At 43.4% G+C, this 13,848-nt stretch overlaps 1 protein-coding gene across 4 annotated transcripts in view; it reads right to left on the bottom strand.

Moving 5' to 3' along the window:
* LDLRAD3 (low density lipoprotein receptor class A domain containing 3) overlaps positions 1–13,848 on the bottom strand; it is a 268,279-nt gene that overhangs the window by 145,443 nt on the left and 108,988 nt on the right. For all 4 annotated transcript variants that reach the window (XM_077114434.1, XM_077114433.1, XM_077114436.1 and 1 more), the window contains one exon: positions 1,064–1,189. In XM_077114434.1, coding sequence (XP_076970549.1) covers positions 1,064–1,189 — 126 coding nt within the window. The remainder of the gene's footprint in view (positions 1–1,063; positions 1,190–13,848) is intronic.

The following is a 13,848-nucleotide window of genomic DNA, read 5'->3' as shown; positions in this document are numbered from 1 at the left end:
GAGATGAAAATAGCCTAAATATTAAGTGTTTCATTCTACCTTATGGGATTATAGACAGTTTTGCTTTCCTCTTTATACTTTTCTATAGTTTGCAAGTTCTTTACAAGAAACAGAAGGAAAAATATTAAAACATATAAGCATGGAAAATAAATGTGTCAATTTATTCAGAGCTGACTCTAGTTACATAGGTGTAAGTAGTCTCAACAGTTGGGGAGAAAGGAAAGAAGAAGAAACTGTGACCAGAGTGACGAGTAGCAGGTACAAAACGACTTGCTGGGGAGCTGGAACAGCATTAAAGGTGGGGAAGAGACGCCTGGCATTCAGGGAGACTACTGCATGCGAGACCATTTCAGGTACAGGGACGCGGGAAAGGAAGAGACGGCAAAATCCAGGCCAAGGAGCAGTCACGCTCAACACCAGGAGTGTCAGAAGGCAGTGTGGCGTAGTGTGAATTTAAAGGTGTGCGTGTGTCCATAACATAGAATGTTATACAACTGGTAGAATAGGGCGGTCACAGTCTGCCAAGGAGGCCTTAAGCTTTACCTACACTGCTTGGATTTTTTTTTTCAAAGAATACATTCTTATAGTATATTTGTTATTAACAGGCAAACACTTTCAAAAAGAGTCCAAATTAAGAGGGAAAGCAAGCACATAAATATGAGGCTTGGGGGTCCCAGAATCCATCAGATGATGGTTTAAGTGAGCCTGGAATTGGCCTGCTACTCAGGAGACGTAAGTAGCATATTTTTCCTAGAAGAAATAATGTACCTCTCTACACTTCAGTTTCCTTACCAGTCGCTGGGGATAATAACACCTTCATTTGCAGGGCTAACGGGGAAACTGAAAATAAAGTATGTCCCAGTCCCAGTGCGCTTAGCAGCTCACCCAATAAATGGGGGCTGAGCATTTACATGTGTACACAAAAAAGTAAAGCGCAGAATCTAGGTAATAACAGAGAATGCCTGAGCCGTGGGTGTTAAGAAACACACACAGGACAGCAGCCGACAGGGAACACGCGCAGCTGATCGGAACGGCTGGCAGCCCCTGGGCCCTCAGCACTTACTGCAGTTTTCTTCATCACTGCCGTCGGGACAGTCTTCAAACCCATTACACCGGAAGCGGCCAATGATGCAGTGGATGCCGCTGGCACAGGGGAAGAACGTTGGGCCGCATTTTGACTTCGCTTTGGCTGCAGGAAGAGAAGCAAGACAAAGAACAGACATGAGATGAAGCTTTCAGTCCAGTGCATCCCTACCCCACAAACTCAGAGCGTGCAAGCGATTCCTTTTTGATTTACCTTAAAGCCCTCAAATACCACCACCACCACTTCCTCCCCCCACCCCCAAATACCCAGCCTGAAGCTCAGAAGCCCACCACCCTCTAGAAAGGGAAGGACTAATCTTCCTGCTTCAAAAGTGCCAAAAAGGCCAAACACAGCCCCTGTGCCAGAGCAGGCACTCAATCAAAATGTGCCGAACAAAGGAATTCACAGGTAAGTGGGTGGGGAGATGGGTGGGGCTTGCTTCTTTATGGCCAAAGAGCCAAACAAAATTTATTCTCCATCAAAGTACCAGTAGTCCACATGTCTTGAATGCTTGCTATACCAGGCAGTGTGCCAAGTTCTTTACCTGGATTAGTCTCATTTAATCTACCCAGGAATACCGTGTGATGGTATGCAGAAAAGTTTCAATACAGCTGGCCTGAGACTATCTTTAGAAAAGGTTGCTTGCAAGACTGGCAGGCTGGCCCTTGGCTAGTATCTTGGATTTCAGGAAGGTTTCCACCATTCCCTGCTAACAGTGGCTCTTTATACCTTAACTGTTTCTAAAACAATGTGGTTTATGCTGAACACCTGCTAACTCTCTGGGAGTTTGAAATTTTGGTATGTACTGGGCAGAGGGTGCCTAAGTGACCAGCTCCTAGTAAAGACCCTGGACACTGAGTTTCTAATGAGCCTCCCATGTGGACATCTCACAAGTGTTGTCCTAAGAGGTTGCTGGGGGAAGTAAGTGCATCCTATATGACTCCACTGGAAGAGGTCTCCAAGAAGCCTGTGCCTGGTTTCCTCCAGACCTCTCCCATTCACCTTTTACCTGGCCAAATTCACCTTTTACCTGATTTTGCATGCATCCTTCTGCTGTAGTAAATTACTGCCATGACCAGACTATTCGCTGAGTCATGGCTTCCTAGCAAATTACCAAACCTGGGAATGGTCTTGGGGACCCTGTTACAGATAGGTGCAGTTCTTATCCTCACTTCAAGGATGTACTTTGAAAGGGAGTGACTTGCCCAAATTCCCTCAGCTAGAAAAAGCTGGAGCTGGGAAGTGGCCCTCTGCAGGCACTGAGACTCCTGAAATCACACTCTCAACCAACTCAGCTGCACTGCCTCCCTGCCAAAGGCTGCCACTTCTATCAACAAAAGCCAGACACCTGCTCCAAAGAAATTCTTCTTCCGCTTCTGCTGTATAAACAGTTTTAACAGAAACTGTTGTAACACCAGCTTGATTTAGCACCCTGCTAACCAAAAGGCCCTGTGGGGTAATGTACTTTCCCACGCATGGCACAGGCTGCTCTGGTCTACGAGTACGAGGTGTAAGATCGGATCTGTTTCAGCATCCCAGGTAGCAGGCCTGACTTAGCAACCCTCTGGCTCCTGTCGTAGAGGCAGGTCCCAAGGTCCTCTAAGAAGAAAGGGTCATTACGTTGGGACTAACAGGCAGTAAATTACCTCCGTGTTCCTGCCATTTGTAACTTGCCAACTTTGGCAGAAGCTGATTCACAATCAACAGGGTTTTAAAGCCTGGGTTGTGCCCAGGTTTTAAAAGCCTGGAAGCTTTTGTTTCAACCTGGAACTTGTGTGACGGCCCTGATGTGCTTTTCACAAAGCCCAAACCTGGGGCCAAGAGAGTCAAATCTGGATTCTCCTTTTTATGATCTTGAGCAAGTTTCTAAACACTGCAGAACCTTAATTTTCTAGAATATTGGAGGTAACATCCACCTCATGGGGCTCTAGTAAGGATTCCATGAGCTAATCTTTATAAAACATTTAGGACAGAGCAGGACATAAAGAAGACGTTCCACTGACGGCAATGCTCTCGCTATTCCTCGTCACCATTCCCATCACTTGGTTTATCGGTTTTACATTGATCCTAGGTTGCTAAATATTTTTTTTTCCTGATTACCAAAGTTAAAAATTTTCATTATGGAAGATCTCTATGAACTGATATGACAAGATTTCCACACATACTATGAAGTGAAAAAAGTTCAGTGCAAAAGAGTAATGTAATACTGCCTGACCCTTCATGGAAGAGAAGCAGGATAAGTACACACCAGCTCATGCGGATACAGCAGAAACTAAACAGACTGGTTCCCTACGAGGGGTGTGTGGGAAAGAGGCAGAACGAAGGGGGAAATAAGAGTAAGGTGGTAGGGAAGAGGACGGTAGACCCTTCTCTGAGTATATCTATTTGTAAAGTTCTGAGAACCATGACACTGTTTCATAGACCGAAAAAAATAATCAATTACAATCATCGACATATGGGGGGAACTCAAAATGGAATAAAACATAACAAATGAAATGAACTGCATTAAAAATGAATAGCGCCAAAAATAAATAAATAAATAAATAAATAAATAAATAAATAAATGGCACCACCAATAGAAGGGAATGGGGAAGAAAAGAACTAACTAAGTAACTTTGGAAAACAGTAGTTTGACTGGATTATATGATGGTAAAGAAAAAAGAAGTGCACGCCATGACTGTACTCTAGTTAGATTTGTCTCTCCCAGAGGGGTGGATTAGCAATTCTGAAACTCTCTTGTGTATGTACTAGAGTTGGACAAATAGATAACGCATTTTAAATAGTAAGAGGCAGGTTTCTCACCATCAGAAAAAGAAGTTACAAATAAGGAAAGTGGGGGAGCTAAAATGATCCTTGAGGTTTTGGAATGGAATTGAGCTCAAGATTTTACACACACACACAGATAAATAAAAAAATAAATGTAGATTCGTGTGTCTACATGGGTTAGTGCACAGACATATATTTCCTCTGCTGAGAAGAATCTTAAGAAATTTATCCCAATTGCCATGAGCACCCAGATCTTGGTTTCTAAATACCATTCTCCAATAAAGGGAATCAAGACTCCTCAGAGAAGTGGTTGACTCTGTCAGGCAAGATAAAAGATGAACCTGGAGTGTCAGTGATACAGAGGGTGTCAACAGAACTCAGAAGTCAACCTGAAAAACTGCCAACGGCCCAAGGTAGACCAATTTAAGCAACAAAATAAACAATAGTATTGGAATATAACCTAGAGAATGAAGTAAATATCTATATGAGTCTATACCCAAACCAGAAATTGTTGAATAACTAAATTAATGTGGGAAAAGGGAAAACTCCTTCTTATAGAAGAACTCTAATTAATCAATGTTAACATAATGTTAAATTATGTTCGCCATAAGGCAAAACAAAAAAGGGAATAATTGCTAAGATCCACTGATGGATCCTAAAATTAGAGCACAAAAGCCTGAGGAGGAACAAGATATATGTATATTCTCAAAGTACCTCCCCCAACAAATTTATTAACTACAAAGGGAAAAACAGTAGCTTCACAGAGAAGAAGCTTGGCAGACGCCACCTTAGCCACAGGTCAAGGTTACCCTCACCAGAAAGGAGACATTACTGTTCTGATATGAGGACCTGAGGACACAGTATCACTTCTGTGATATTCTTGCCCCAAATACAAAGCTAATCATGAGGAAACATCAGACAAACCAAAATGAGGGACAGTCTACAGTACAACTGCCCAGAACTCTTTAAAAGTGTCAAAGTCATGAAGACAAGGAAAGACTGAAATACTGTCACGGATTGCAGAAGATTAAGAAGACCACAGGTCACACGGGAACCTAGAACAGAAAAAGGACATTAGTGAGAAGTTCTGTACTGTTTTTGCAACATTTCTGTAAGTCTGAAATTACTTCCAAATGAACAACTACAATGGATATATAGAGACAGACTTGAAAAAAAGAAAAAACACCTATAATCTCTCTATTCTGAAGTAACCAGATTAACATTCTTCTATGCATCTTATATACACAGCTGATATCAGAAGGCATATCATTTTTTTAAATGTTCAAGTAATTTTTTAAATATTTTTTAATTTTGAGATCATAATAAGGTTCACCTCATTCATGAGAAATAATACAGAGATCCCATATCCTCTTTATCCAGTTTTCCCTCAAGGGAAACTATATGCAAACTATGGTACAATAGCACAGCCAGGGTATTGGCACTGGTGCAATCAAGACACAGAGCATTTCCAGCACCACCAGGATTCTGAGTGTTATCCTTTTATAGCTACACCCACGTCCCTCCACTCCCACCCCATCCTTCATCACTGGCAACCACCAATCTGCTCTTCATTTCTAGAATTTTGTCATTTCAAGGATGTTATATAAATAGAATCATACAGTATGTCATCTTTTAGAAATGGGATTTTTTTTTTCATTTGGCATAGTTCTCTGGGGAGAATACATATAATTTTGCATCCTAATTTTCCCACTTACTATTGCAAGAAATATATTTTTTAAGTTTATTGCAGGTGCAAAATATTTCATCATATTAGTGTTCCAAGATTACTTTTACCATTTCCCCAAGGTGGGACACTTACAATCAAATTTTCAAAACCATAAATTCCACTGGATGAAAAATTTTTGCATAAAAATTTGTGTGCATGTCAAATCATTTCCCTTAGGCCAGATTCCTAAAATAGGGCAACCTGAGTGGAAGGGAATGAACATTTGTCACCAAATAGCAGTTGATGAGGGCTGTTTCACAAACGTCCACCACCTGCCAGCCTTTAAAACCAACAAACATTTTGCTCCCAGAGCATTTTGGAGACACAAGTCATTGTTATAAGATGGGCATTTGAGCTCCTGCAGGGGAAAGTCAACAGTTAGAGAAAAGAGGAGTTCTATTTCCCAGGGTCAAGCCTGGAATGACTGCCAATCTGACAACCGTCTGTCCATCCAGCCAGGTCCAAGCTCTAGCATGCTGCCCAGAATCAGCCAGACTTGCTCTGTTCACCCTTTTGGGGACTGGGGAAGAAAGGCTTTCTGGAAACTTTTCCATCTAAGCTGAGAGAGTTTCCTTGTGACCTGAGCATGTTGCTCCGCTCAAAACCTCACAACTGATATGTAGGATTCTACAAAGAATATATAAGATTCTACAAAGGTTGCATGCACTAGAGTAACTTTCCAGAAACCTACAACCTCCAGATGGGTCCCTGGACCAGATAAGCCCTGAAACCTAGAGGGCCCAGCCTCTCCAGAACATCAGCTAGTTCTATCTCTCTACCCCATATTAGTGACAGCCTTTTCCAACATGAGAAAGTTAGAATGGGCCTAGCCCAAGTACCCCTAAAGAGTGGGATAGAGAGATCAAAGGTGATGGTGGAGTTTTACAGAGAAGGCAGGGTTTGACAAACAAGTATGATAGGTGAATTATTGAATTGATATTTCTTTTAGTCTCCAGTATCTTAGAGCAGTTAGAAGTAAAAACCTAAAATTGTGGAACTGTAACACACACAAAGCCCTGAAATCTGTTCTACAACAAACTGTTGTTCTGTGCTTTGAAATTTGCTTTTGTGCATATGCTATTTTTTACAAAAAAGAAAAAAATTATATATATATATATATATTCCTTCTAGTCTCCAATGTTCTGGAGTAGCTAGAAGGAAAAATCTGAGAGGATCGTAGCGTAGCCCATGACAAACTCTGTTATTTGTCCTGTAACTATTTGTTTAAGAATGCTTTGAAAACAATTGCTTTTTTCTTCCTTTGCTTTGCATATATGTTATATTATACAATAAAAAAGTTTAAAAAAAAAAAAAAAAAAAACCCTCACAGCCTTCCCATCACCTGAGAATAAAATCTCAAGTCCCATCGCAGGCATCATGCAGCCTCTGGATATCCTTTCATGCCCACCTCCGGGCCCCTGCGGACTGCCACTCCCTCTGCCTGGAATGTTCTCCTCCCAGAGGGCACTGAGGCTCTTTGACCACTGTAATGGCTACAACAGAACCCCCCACTCCCACCCTCAGTCGCTCTAACCCTTCCCCTGCTTTTCTCTTTCTTCAAGGACACATCACCACCTGACCTCCCAGGCTTGCCTTGCGCTGACAGATGCCCTGCCCACTTTTTGTTGTTGTTGTTTGGCATAGGCAGGGACTGGGAACAGAACCCGGGTCTCGGACATGGCAGGCGTGAACTCCGCCTGCTGAGCCACCGTGGCCCGCCCCACTCCCCCGTCCCAGTTTTGAAGGAGCTGCACTATCCAGTGCCTACAACAGGTGCTCAGCAGGGATTTGTGGGATATAAAAAGAAGGGATGGTTTCCACTCGCATTTACTGATGCTTGGTTTTGTGCCATGGGCTTTACAGATGTAATCCCATTTAGTCCTCCCCAGAGCCCACTGCACAGTTAACAGACAGAAGTAACAGCACAACTAACAGAGAGTCAAGACCCAAAGCTAGCCTGATCCATCTGCTCCACTGCCTTAGATTTCTCCCAGGCTCAGGCTCACCCAGAGGATGACACTTCATGAGGCAAAGAGAAAGAAAAGCGCATGAGAATACGAATGATTATAACCGGATTAGCTACCATTCAATTAACCGGCGCTCTTGGCCGGGCCAGGGTACCTGCTGCAGGATTACTGATGAGGCTGCCCGCCTGGTCAGGGTGCTCGGTCGGTGTTTCCATCAGAGGGAGCCCAGCTGGTTGGGATTTACATATGCACCATTAGAAGGCAGCAGGCAACGGGGCGCTGCGGGTCAGGGGCTCACAGGAGCCCTGGAAGCAATTCACAGGGGCCCAGGGTGGAGCAGGCAGCTGCTGGCAGCTCCTGCCTGCTTGGAGGGGCCTGGACAAAACCAGACTGCCACCTCCCTCCCCCACTTCCATGGAATGCAGCAACCCCGAGCAGAAAGTATAAGTCTGTAAGCAGACTGCACATCTTTAAAATCGCCCTGACGAGGCCAATGGGGTGACTCCTACTGAAGACTCAAATGCACCACTTTTCAAGGACTTGCTCCATGAACTTTTCAAAGCAGCAGCTTTCATTCACCACGAGACAGGGACCAGTTGAATTCTCCCCCTCGTTGGAGCCTGGTCAGAGTTCTGGATTTCACAGGCCAGTAAAATAAAAAATAAAAATAAAGAATAAATAAATGGGAGTGGAGGAAGAACTGATATGGTTGCCAACTTTTTATTTTACCAAAAAGGGTATAAACAAACCTGCAATAATCTCTACTGGCCATTGTCCCTACAAGCAAGGCCACTTGAACATCCAAAATATCAGAGGGACACGCTCAGAACTCTGACCTGGGAAAGATGGGTGGAAACTTCTCACCTACATTTACTATGCTGTCCTAAGACCAGAGGTAACCACATGGTAGGTCAGACCGTCAGATGAACACTGGAGGACCATGCTAGAACTAAAGGGGGGCCAGGAGAAATCCCATCCCCACGTCCCCAGATTGTGATACTTTTGGGACAAGGACCTCATCTGCCTATAACTGGCATAACATCCAGAGCAGGGCAGGTTGTCCACAAGGTTTGTTCAATAACTAGTTCTCACATTTTACTGAGAAAACTGAGCCCCAAGGAGGCAAATGGGCTTGCCCAAAGTCCTGTAACCAATTACAGTCAGAATGGTCTGGAATCGAGTTCTCCTGCCCTGAAGTGCAGCCTCTTTCAAGTGAACTAAAGCTTTAGGCAGGGTACCAGTGGGCCACACCCACCAACCCCCACCTTAGGGATCAGTTTCAAGAGAAAACCCAAGAAAAGGGGTCTTGGGACTGGAAGCCACTCCCCCACATGGCCAGAACTTTTCAAGCCTTGGATAGAAGGGGTCTTCACCAGACCTCTTGCCTGTGACACCTGAGCCACCCAGGAAGAGCCTGAGGTTGCCCACCGGTCCTGGAGGAGAACAGCTATCATGCAGCACTGCTGTCTATGGCTGCTGCCCCTGAATCAACCTGGGAAGCAATCACATAGGTGAGCCGGAAAGACGCTGCAATGTCAGAAGCCTCCCTGTTCAGCCAGAACAAGTGTGAACTCAGCCAATCAGACTTGCTGCATCTCAGGCTGCAGGTGTCCAAGTCTCTCCCTCCAGACCTCTGCTGTTGGCCAAATCATTGCCTGCTGCTCACCTCGACCCTCTGCCCCAGGATCCTGCCAGTGTGTGCAAGACAGCCCCAGGGCCAGAAGCCGGAGTCTTAACTTGTCCTGCAAAAGAATGATCCTTGCTCCTGTAAATATAAGACCGAGCTTACTGTGAAAAATCCAAACCATAGAGAAACATACAAAGGCAAATGCAAAACTTAGCCCAAATTGCCAGCAACTATGGCCATTCAAGTAAACATACTCCCAGAGCAGGGCCTTGCAAATTACAGTGTGCAAATGGATTGCCTGGGGATCTGGTTAAATGTCTATGATTCAGTAAGTCTGGGGTGGGGCCTCGGATTCTACATTTCCAACAAGCTCCCAGGTGATGCCAAGGCTGCTGGTTCCAAGACTACACCCCCAAGTTGCAAAGGACATTTGTCTTGTTGTTGCTATAGGTCCAGGGCTCCTAAAAATGCCTGGGCCATAGATTATTCAATGATTACTAACTGAATTAATAAAGAGAAATATGAGTATACAGTTTTGCTTAAATGTACCCATAAAATACATGCTATTCTGAAATAGCTTTTGTCACTTAACAATTTATCGTGACATCTTTTCTTGTTACTAACAATAGGCCAACTTTATCATTTTTGAAGGATATAGGAAATTTTACTGCCTATATGTACTCATAAGTCCCATTACTGATGGGCATTTGAGGTGTTCCCAATAAACAATGCGCCCAAAAACTACGCGCATTTCACATTTCGGTATGAGTTTAGATCAGGAGCTGCCTCCTTCCTGGGGAATTGTGTCTTCTAGCCACAAAGACCTGGGAGGAAAGCTTCCAACCCAGTTGGCCCGTCTCAACTGCATGAGACGGGCCAACTCTCGCCTGCTGGCAATGATATATCTAGAAATGCACAGGCTGCAGGCGCCCCAGGATTCCTCGGCATTTATATTAAGTCTGTCCTTAACTGCGGCCAGCGCTCTATTGCTCCTCATCTATCTTTGTCTCTTTTCATTGTAACATCTGTGTATTTCATTACTCTGCAGAGCAGGGGACATTCCTGTCTAATCAGGACAGCCATGACTCTTCTTTCTATCTTTTTAAATTTGTACCGGGTACAGGGCATCAATCTTGGCCGGGATTGGATTCCCCGGATCACAGTAACCACAGGGTAATGCAAAGTGCCCTTCCTGCCTGAAGGTGCTCCAGGAGCTGAGGCCAGCTGCACTCTCCCCTTTGTCTAGGGGCCCTGGTGAAGGGCAGGCTCTCTCCCAGGACTGTGCCACGCGTCGCTATTCCTCCAGAATTTCTGATCCCCTAGGGCAGAGTTTTGCAAAGAACAGTCCAGGGGTCAGTGATCCACCCGCAGCAGAATCCTTGGGGCTGCTTGTTTAAAATGCAGATTCCTTGGCCCCTCCCCTAGAGAAACTTGCAGTTTTTTGGGCACCCAGAAAGATTCCAATGAACACTAAAGTATGAGGACCTTACGCTGATCAATTCTACTTATGTCTTAGACCCACAGAGCAAATGACCTCGTCGGTCCTTTCTTCCTGATGTTGCCACTGCACAGATATTGTCCTCCAGAAATTCTAGCCATAGGGCCAGGGCAGCCTTCTCTGACCACCATCCTCTCAAGTCTACCACCCACACTCAGGCAGAGGAGACACCATGAGAAGATCCACAAGGAAATCAGTTATGATCTTTCCCCATTTCCACAATTTCTCTCTTCCACGTTCATATGCAAGATAGAAAATAGCTCTGCTTTATACATAAAAGCTGCGGGCTCATATTCAAAAGGTTGCTGCCCTGGCAAAAAAAAAGCCCTTTGAGCACTTTAAAATTCTTAACCAGTTCTGTCCACTTGGTAAGAATTCACCCTTTATGCACACTACAAAACAGAGTTAAGCAACAACAAAAAAACCTGTCTCTCTTCCTGGCCAACAACAAATATTCCTGAGCGTCCTACCCTATGTCAGGCACTGAATCAGTCGAGCTGCCACTCAGAAGACAGGCTCCCTGTGTGATCTTCCTGTTACAGGTGAGAGGAGAACACACCGGCAGATGAGCTGCCATGTGCAACGTGATACATGTTCTGATGGGGGGGGGGGGCGACAGGATGGCTAATCTTGAAGTGATGACAGAAAAGCCTTCCCAGAGGAAGGTCTGCCTCAGATGAGACACCGCACACAGCCCCGGTGGGAACCAACTCATTCAGTTATTCATTCCACTAACATTAATTCACAACCTCTCTTCCACACCTGTAAAGTGCGAGGATATACATAAGTGACAGCCAGGCCACGGATGAATTTTACTGTGGTGGGCTGAAGAAAGTTCCAAGATTGTTCTAAGAAGAGGGAAAAGCATGTACAAAGGCCTGGAGGGAGGATCAATGTGGTAACAGGGGAACTAAAAGGGGGGTGAACTTACTTCTCATATCAGTAAAAGCAGCGGGTACCTTTTTTTTTAATTAGAAAATTAAAAGTTTGATTTCTCTTAGGAAGTGTGTTATGAACTAGATGCAATTCAGTTCACTCTAAGGATGTGAATTATATGTGCAACATATAAGCACGCATAAATAAGAAAAAATCAAATTATAAATTCACGTGATTTGAATCAACAAGCACACACCCCAATGTGAAGAGATCCACACAGCTATCACTGACTAAAAATTTCCAGAAAGTAACAGATCTGAAATTGCCACTATTTTCAGTTCCCTGGCACATTTTGTAAAAAATCAAACTGTGATTCCTTTCACAAAACTAAAATGACTTCATGGTTGGGGGCAAGAAAGCAAAGAGAGCCTTATAAAACTAACAGTCTTTTTAAAAAATGTGCCTGGATTCTCTAAGAAGTGTGTGTGTGTGGAGGGGGGAGGAACAAACTGAAAAAAAAATACACAAAACTTTCACAGTGGTCCCAAGGCAGATGACAAACAGCCCTGAAAGCCAAATCCACTCCTGGAATCCAAGCCTTTGCAAATTCATTATTGTTTGAGTACTAGAATTCCTCACTTGTTCCCTTCTCCATCACAACAGTTGGACTCAGCATGACTACTGGAGCAGACATCAAGTTTTATTTGCGTGGTATTATTTCTTCTAAAATGCCACACTGGCTATCTCAGAGACGTGCACTGGGGAGTGGAGAGAGCAACAGACCACAAGCTAACCAGAATGTAATTATAAAAAGAAGACATCCAATTGAAACACTTTTGCTAGGAGAGTCTATGAAAATTTTCTTTCCAAACGTTTCATCTTTTATGCCTAGAATAAGAAGTCTTGGGGTTAAGTTTTAGGGTTTGGAGTGTCTGGATTTCTATTCCAGTTCTACTACACAATAGCTAAGACCTTGGACAAGTCACTTACCCCACTCAGCCTCAGTATCCCTATCTGTGAAAAGGGATAACAACAGCATAGATCTCATTAGTTGTGGCAAAAAGTAAATGAGATTTTCCACGTAGAGAACAGAGCCTATGCCTGATACCCAATAGATGTATTTGATAATACCTTTTTTCCCTTCCTAATAGCGTTCATGGCACTACAGAACACACTTTTTTTTTAAACCTGTTTTGCTGAGAAAAATAAGATGGAAACCAACAAAATATTTAAACAGTCTGAGGCCTTATTCTTTCAGTTATTCATTCCACTAACATTAATTAACAACTCTATGCCACATGCAGACCCAGATATGGGGACTGCAAAGAAAATATAATTCCTGCTAGCAAGAAGTTCCTAGATGAGGGACACCTGGCCAAGAAGAGGAGGCAAGGGAGACAATAAACAGATGACTGCAATGAGAGGTTTACAAGCAGCATAAACATTTGTCTTCCACCAGTTTATTATAGGGGTTAAGAATGCAGGGTAATATAGGTTACTTGCCTGGGTTGATCTCTAGGCTCCACCACTTACCTACTGGCTGTCTGATTTATCATGCCTGGCTTAATTTCTCTGTGCCTCAATCTCATCAGTAAATAAAGAAATTACCAGCACCTACCCTTGCTGGGTTGCTGCGGGTATTAAATAAGCTAATATAATAAACTGCTTAAAACTTTCTCTGGAATACAGTATTAGTTAATAACAGGTAATTTGCCTATTATGTACACACACACACATATATATATATAAAACATATTAACTATTTTTTATATTATATAGCATTATATAGCATTATGTAGTACTTAATGTTATACACTATATCACCCAGTATTTGCTAATATTATTACTGTTATCAATTATTATTATTTCCAGACAGTTTCTGTCCAGAAGTACATCCTCAATTAATATATGGGGAATGGCCAGACTGCAAGAGAAACTCAAGAGTGTGACTCACTCAGCCTGGGGGAGTTAGGAAGCTCTTTTCAGAGTGGTGCTATTTCAGCTGGGGATAAAAGAGAAGTAGATGTTTTTTAGCAAAAAAGGTGAGGGAAGGGTGTTACAGCCAGAAGGAATGGCCTGAACAAAAGCTCAGAGTTGTGACAGGTCGTGGCTTTTACAGAAATCCGAGAGAAGTTAGAGCACCTGGAGCACTGCCTGTATGTGAGGAGGTGATGCTAGGACAGAAGCAGGAGTGTGTTTAGGCTTTATCCTGGGAGAGATAAGACATCTTTATAAAGGGAAGTGATGTGATCTGATTTTTTTTTTATGAAGAAAGTTTGTACATGCTCACAAAGACAGCTTGAG

Source organism: Tamandua tetradactyla, chromosome 8 (genome assembly GCF_023851605.1).
Source record: "Tamandua tetradactyla isolate mTamTet1 chromosome 8, mTamTet1.pri, whole genome shotgun sequence".
Lineage (NCBI taxonomy): Eukaryota > Metazoa > Chordata > Mammalia > Pilosa > Myrmecophagidae > Tamandua > Tamandua tetradactyla.
This window is presented reverse-complemented; position numbering and strand designations above follow the sequence as displayed.